At 37.4% G+C, this 7,415-nt stretch overlaps 1 protein-coding gene and 1 long non-coding RNA gene across 2 annotated transcripts in view; one reads left to right on the top strand and one right to left on the bottom strand.

Annotated features, from left to right (window-relative positions):
• Window positions 1-1,738: 1,738 nt before the first annotated feature.
• Window positions 1,739-6,157, top strand: LOC137979651 (mitochondrial basic amino acids transporter-like). The gene is made up of 4 exons (XM_068826966.1): window positions 1,739-1,968; window positions 2,079-2,122; window positions 2,367-2,444; window positions 4,456-6,157. The coding sequence occupies exons 1-4, from the start codon at window positions 1,935-1,937 to the stop codon at window positions 5,161-5,163; spliced, it is 864 nt and encodes a 287-aa protein (XP_068683067.1). The 5' UTR covers window positions 1,739-1,934; the 3' UTR covers window positions 5,164-6,157.
• Window positions 5,856-7,415, bottom strand: part of LOC137979653 (uncharacterized) — a 2,788-nt gene continuing 1,228 nt past the window's right edge. The window contains exons 2-3 of the long non-coding RNA XR_011118377.1: window positions 6,951-7,043; window positions 5,856-5,965 (exon numbers count right to left, since the gene is read on the bottom strand). This is a non-coding gene — a long non-coding RNA (uncharacterized lncRNA). The remainder of the gene's footprint in view (window positions 5,966-6,950; window positions 7,044-7,415) is intronic.

Here is a 7,415-nt window from a genome sequence, read left to right as displayed (position 1 = left end):
CGTCATGCATCAAAGTTAATATTCATCTTTTATAAATGTATTCCAAGGGTTTCCAATTTGCTTTTTTAAGTCTGGGTAAATAGTAAATTGTCCTTGCCGCCCTCTGATGTGTTCTAGCTGGCCATAGAGAGCTGGGGAACATGTGCCCCACACGGGCTTACAGTATACGACTCCAGCAACTATTGATTTTAGCAAATAACACAACCTCTTTAAAAATTCATGTTTCAACAGAATCTTCCGTCATCTTCAGTTTGAGTTACAAAGTACAAAGTTAAAAATATAGTGTGCGCAAACTGCTAATAAACTACAAGAACAAAAGGAATCATGACAATGTAAAATATTACAAAGAAAGTTTTAGATTGCCATGATAAAGTTGATGATTTAGTGTAGGTTTTTTCCACTGAATATGAATAGCCTCTTTTATGACAATGTGAGAGGCCCTATCACTGAACGTGTGCTCATGTACGCGCGTGGAAAAATGCCGAGTGGTTTCGCTGACATAGCAGGCATTACAGCCCGCACACGAGAACTTGTATACCACACCCGCGTGGAGCCCACGAGGGACAGGATCTTTTACACCAAACATAAAACGTTACCGATTTTAAAGGATGAGAAAACTAACTTAACATCAATGCTGTTACGATAACGTTTAACAAAGTGTCGAAACTTTTTTGCGTGATAATAGAAAAAGGTCTAATGTAAGGTAATTTAAAGTAAAAGGTACGTGTGGTGTCGGAGACGGAAACCGGGGGATTACACTCTTGAAGGGTAAATTTGAGGTAACGATTAAATATATTTTCAACTGGATGGACTGGAAAAATATTTTTTTGAAGGATATTGGCTGCAATGCCTGCTATGTCAGCGAAACCAGCTGGCATTTTTCCACGCGCGTACATGAGCACATGTTCAGTGATAAAAGCGCCTCTTACATTTTTTAACACTTACAGTAATGCCGCGCTTATGCTCTAACGATTGTTTCAGTATCCTAGATCAGTCTTCCACTACCTTTCAAAAAGAGAAAAGTGTTTTGTTTTCATGGTGGCACGCAAGTAGGTTCGAGGTAGTTTTTTACTCCGTGCATCGAACTGAAGGAGCGTTCCGCGATTCCGGGATGGCCGTTGAAACCGGCATTGTAAGGAGAATGGTGAGTGCCGCATTTACGTTTGGGTAAAGGACTGAAACAACCACGCGAGATAAAATAAACTCATAAATTTGCTTTCTTGGTCTTTTCCTACATGAAAAAGCGAAATCAAAAGAGAAATCGTTCAACGTGGAAAATGTTCGGATAATTGTGTCCAAACGCTTGTAAACCCAGGCTTACTGGCTTAAAAAAAGGCTGCAACGCCCATGAGTCTAGTTGTTCCGTTTTTCGTAAAATGAAAGGCCCTTGATTTCAAAACTGAGATCATTTAGGGAGGGTCGGTCAATCTGCTTCTGATCAAACAGGAAGCAACCGCGCAACTCCTTTAATTGCGCCGTTTGGCACCGCCTTGCCTTTAGAAGTAGGTCATAATAGAAATTTGCTTTTTGGTGAATACGCAAATGAACAGAAATTTAAGCTTAGTTGCGGATTTATTAAAATTGATAAGCGTCAAAAGTGTAAGCAGGTTATAGATTTATTATTTAAAATTTCAGAACATGTGACCATCACGCGCGTAATCGCCCACGCAGTGTCTTGGCTTCACGTGCAGGCAATCTTGCCCGTAATTGGTTCACGTGGAATGCCGGCGGGCTTTTCTGGCTTTGTTTCTGTTTACAAGTCGTGTATAACGTGAATACAAGACGGTGCGAACGAAGAAGGGTCGCTGACCGGTGGAACAGCGACTATGTGTGACGTTCCGAACTATTTGCGATTTAATTACCCTGTCGTATTGAAAGGAGGGCATCGCTAGTTTATCGCTTGGTGCTTACGTTGTTCTGCTTGCACTTTCTCCATGGCACTGGACTTCGTGGCGGGTTATTTTGGAGGTATGATCAACACGTTTCAAGTTTATGTTAAATTAAAGAGTTGACAATTTGTTCTCAGCTGGAAACAAAAACACGTTGAAGTTTATAAATGTGCTTTTTTTTAAATTTAGGATTGTCTGGAATTGTAGTCGGGCATCCTTTCGATACCGTGAAGGTAGGAAGAAATACGTGCTTGAGAAAACTAATTTGATAGTACGAGAGCGAAGTACGGCGTCCGGTCATAACTTAAATAATGGTAACATCCATAAACCTTGCTCTTTGCTTTGGTAAATGTGACACAGCTTCAACTCGTAGCTGCAAAGGCCAGCCAAGAGTGCTTTCATTCTGTTTTTTCGAAGCAGGTTTCTCTATTAGATTGGTTATGGTAAAGTGCTTTGGTGTTCATGTCTTGCGCGCAGGTCCGCCTACAGACACAAGCCACGAAGCGATACACTGGAACCGTAAACTGTTTTGCGCAAATAATAAAACAGGAAACGGTGAGACTATTTAGTTTTACGTGATGTTTCTTTTACTGTTCCACAATTAAAACTACTATTTTGATGGCGGTCTTCTACTCGTGAACTTTTGTTAAGAAGCTTAATTATATTTAATATTTAAGGCATAAAAATATTTGAAGCATTTATTGCGATAACACCAGTTGTGTTTTCAGGTATTTTTAATAATTCCAAGTAATCTTTGCCGTACAATTTAATGCAACGTTTTTGTTGTTTGTATTCTTGTTGAATTTTTCGCTGTTCAGTGACTTAACTCTCTTGATTGCAAATATTCTAAGAAATTTAGTGTTGAAAGGCGGGAATACCCCAAGGCAAGGAAGAAATGGAATCTTCAATTACGAACTCTAGAACAATCATTCATTGTAAGATTTTTAACTTGCATTTGGCGACGAGTATTAAAGATATGACCATACCGTGCCTTTCGGTCGAATGTAGATATTATGGGCATAAGTGGCATATATTGACAACGAAAGCGTGTTGTAAACGTACGTCAACTCATTAACATTCAGGCACGTATCTTTGTGGGTGTGTTGGAGGTGTGCCCATACACAGAGCCAATGACAGTGCAGAGATCCTTTTGTCTTACAAATATGGAAGCTCAAGAGTGCAAATTATGATGCATTCGATTGACTCTAGTCTGGAATAGGACACGGAATAGAAGTTGGAAATCCTTTTGTTTTTACAGAGATTCACATTTAAATTATTGTCAAGTACAGTACGTTCTAAAATGCTATGTTAAACAAATCCATAAATTATTATCTTTGGTACTTTCAAATGCCAGACATACGATTTGAAATCATCACTCTACATATTCTTATTCCAGAATAGCATCAATTGAACGCACCCTTAATTTGCAGCAAAGATTGAGAAAATAAATAACGTGAGGCACAGTCACGCTGCTTTTGAATGATATTAACAATATTATTAGTTAAACAATTAATTTTGGAAATGGTTTTATCAACTGAGTTGATATGGTAAATTAAACACTGTAAAGAAATTTGAAAGCAGATTATTCAAGTGTTAGCCCTTCATCAGAGCATTAGGCCTTCACTCTGTTGAAGAGCTTAGGCTTGAAATGTTAGCTTTAAAATTTCTCTATGGTGATTAATTTACCATATCAGCTCTGTTGATCAAGAAAACCTTTTTCTGTGCAGCACCACAGTTTCCATAGAAAGTAAACCCCTTTTTGTAGTTAATAATAATTTTTATAAATAATAATATTATTAATTCTATTCATTTGAATTGTTAAAACCTGGAAATAATCTTTTGGTCCAAATATCACTTTTTTGTTTCTCTTCACAGTGACAATTCAAAATAAAAGTTGAACATTGCTTACTGAAATTATATCAAAAGTTTGTTTTACTGTACAGTCAACCCCCAATGATTCGAGCCCTCACTATCTCGAACCTTGTGCAAAATCGAACCAAAATCAATTTCCCTTGGATTTCTGTTATACATTTACTGCAATTTTACCCTTGGTAACCTGAAGCCTTGATAACGTGAACTTCCCACTAACTTGAAGCAATTTTCATTTCCCTTTGGGTCATTCTACCCCTGATAACTCAAACCGTGTCTGTCAGTACATGATAAACAAACAGTGTACTGCAATACAAAACATTTATATTACTTTGAAGCAGCCCTGTAATCTTTGTCCTTTTTTGCATTACACCACAAAAGGTGCCAGTCTAGTTCAGGTTTCGTTGGTTTAGGGTACATTCAACTTTTAATGCCTGTATCTTCATAAAGGTTGCTGCTTTTCAATTTCCTTTGAAGGTATGAGTTATGTGGAGTTGACTGTAGGTCAAGCTAGTAAAAAGAAATTCAATTCTGGATTATCATGAAGGAAGTAAATTATTTCTCCTTCATCCTCATCCTTTTAAAACCATGACTGTTGGTTTAGCTAGAGTTCCAACCACCCACCTCCGGCATGGTTGTCTCATTACTGCCAACAGAACTACATGTATTTGCTCATTATTTTTCTTTTTGCTCAAAGGTATTTGGTTTGTACAAGGGCATGTTGTCACCCATGGCTGGAGTAGGCCTCATAAATGCTATCATTTTTGGTGTCCAAGGTAATGTTCTGCGAATCTTGGAGCCAGGATTGTCAAGTCATTGCATTGCAGGTGGAATTGCAGGAGCAGTTCAGTCTATTGTCTGTTGCCCGCTTGAGTTAGCAAAAACACGTGTGCAAGTTCAACAATCACGGCTGAAGGCTCATGAAAAGTACCATGGATCACTGGATTGCTTGCAGAAGATTTTCCGCCAAGGTGGATTAAGAGGCTGTTACAAGGGCATGACAATAACTGTTATTCGAGAAATCCCCAGCTTTGCTATCTACTTTGGAACATTTGAAGTATTATGTGCTGCAATGACCCCTCATGGCTCTAGCGTTGATTGTGTAGGTCCACTAGGAGTACTTTTTGCTGGAGGCATTAGTGGTATAGCATCCTGGGTTTTTATGTATCCTATAGACGTTATAAAGTCAAGAATTCAGGCTGATGGTGATGGCAAAGATCGAAGATACCACAGTCTGGTGGATTGCATTAAAAAGACATACAGAACAGGAGGTCTACGAGCATTTTCTCAGGGAATGACTGCAACCGTTCTCCGTGCATTTCCAACCAATGCTGCCACATTTGCAACTGTCACAGTAATTCTTAGACTTGCCCGAAACCGTGAAAAACAGCTTGAACTGGCTTAATGTTGACTAGCTTGGTGTTGACTTATTTTGGGTTAAACCGCAAGATGTGCAAAGTACTTTTGAAAGTCTCAAAACCAGACTCGGTATTCAAAAATTAACGTATTGGATTTTGGAAAAATGGCCATACAATGAAATAGGATGTGTTAATGGTTACTTTTAACGACCAACAATTTAAAGTATGGCTGTACATTTGTAGTGCTTTATTTAAGTCTTGATGTTTTTACATCATTTAAAATGTGAGGATCTTTGTTAGTGTATGAAAACGTCACAACCTTTGCGGAGAATATTACTAGAATTTTATAGAAATGCTGGCCTTAGATTCTTTACTTTTGATATAAATAATTTGTTTTAAGTATATAGTGAAACAGTGGATAGCATTTTTGTGCGCAATTGCTGATGGGCAACTCAAACTTTGCTCTCCACCTCCGAGCAACTCATGTGGGATTTGTGCCCAACAATATTGTAATTGCTGCTTTTTGTGCTATATTATCTCACTGTTTTAGTGTACACTATTTACACTATATACCTTGCTCCTCCACAGCTCAGTAAATATCCACTACTGGCCACCTCCACTTCAGTGAATTGTTGATAATAATGGTTCTGTACTTGTCTGAGCTAAGCATGTTTGACTCGATAAATCATATTTTAGGTCTGACAGGTTATCACTGAAAACATCTTATTAAAACAACAACAGAAGTTCAGCTAAAGTGAAATGTTGCTTTTTTCAGTCCTGAGACTGAAGCAAAATTATTATTGACTTTGGGTTGTTACGTGTACCTCTGCGTGTGTTCATGTTAGTAAGCTGCAAAAATGGTAAAGAATAAAAAGGTTAGTTAACATGTCTTTTAATGTTTTAAATTTGTATATAGTGAACTAGAAATTAAGGCAACTATTTTTTAGTATTGAAGATATGTTACTATTAATTTTAGGGTTTTTGTAATATGGCAATTAATAATTTTAAATAGTTATGTAATAAAATGTGTCCTTTCAAGAATATTTATTGGTTGCTATGATTATAGTGTCCTGAAACTCAAGAGCAACTTTCAAGGAAAAACATGCAAGCCTAATTTTTTGAGAGGTCGGTTAACCCTTTGACGTCCAAACCGGCCAGACTATTTTACTCTGTCTAACGCCAGACGATTTTACTCATCAATGGGGAACTCCTGGGTTCAATGGGATTACTCACTCACTAAAAAAGTATGTCCCCACTAAAGATTATTAGTAATATAATTTAGGAAAAGGTTATCATGGAAAATGCAGTCAAGGGGCAAGTATTAAAGCAAGCAACACTTTACCCTTGGCATTTAAAAAAAAATCATGATTCTTGCATAGGGTACCAGTAGTTTCAGGGGAAAAAAAACCTTAATTTTATTGTTTTACTTGCTCTGCCCTTTTGTTAGAAAAACCAAAACCATAGCCTGTATAACAAGCGCTTCTGTGGGAGAACACGCAAGATTTTCAATATTCTGGCTGCATGAAAAGTGGGGCGACACATTTTTTGCACAGTCAAATTAATGAAAACGCACAGAAACGCTTGCAACGCAGGTTACTGGAACTGAAAAGGCTAAGATTCAAGAAAAGACTTGTACCATTTGTTTTCCTTAAGTTAAAGATCGTGTGATTATACTCGGGAAATTTGAGCATGAAATTTGCATGAGCTACCTAGCTACCTACACTATTTCCAGTGTTTCTGGAACCCAAGAATCAGTTTTCCAGGCAAGGCTAGAGTTTACTCAAATTCTCTTTAAAAAGTAAGTAAAAAAAATTATAATATAAATAAAACAAACCCCTCAAATATTGGCATCAAAGTACCAAACATGGAATGGGAAACCACAGGACGAAATGTCCGGCCTCCAGCCTCAAATGAAAACCCTGGCCTGCTGCAGAGAAAATTAACACCAAGAAACTAAAAATATATCATCAAGACAAACTATTTTCTTGGAAGAAAAATATCACACAGCGTTATGATGGTCCAAATCTTAAGTCTCATAGAACAAAAATACCATTGCTAAATGAGATCTTACTGGAATCGCCCAAGAGAGGTGTCCATTCAAATATGTACTTGAGATAGCAAAATTATGACAAATGAAAAGGAAACCAGACGTACAAGGGAGTCATGTAGGCCTGTCAACCCCATTTTACACTTTTTAATTTTATATTTTGTTAAATAGGCCTTTTTCAATATATTAAAATTCAGTTTGAAAGAGAGGTTTAGAGGACAAAGACAAAGGAAAGTGGATGATATGCAAATA

This window comes from Montipora foliosa, chromosome 12 (genome assembly GCF_036669935.1).
Source record: "Montipora foliosa isolate CH-2021 chromosome 12, ASM3666993v2, whole genome shotgun sequence".
NCBI classification, from domain to species: Eukaryota; Metazoa; Cnidaria; class Anthozoa; order Scleractinia; family Acroporidae; genus Montipora; species Montipora foliosa.
The sequence above is the reverse complement of the archived record's forward strand: the minus strand, read 5'-3'. Positions and strand labels throughout refer to the sequence as shown.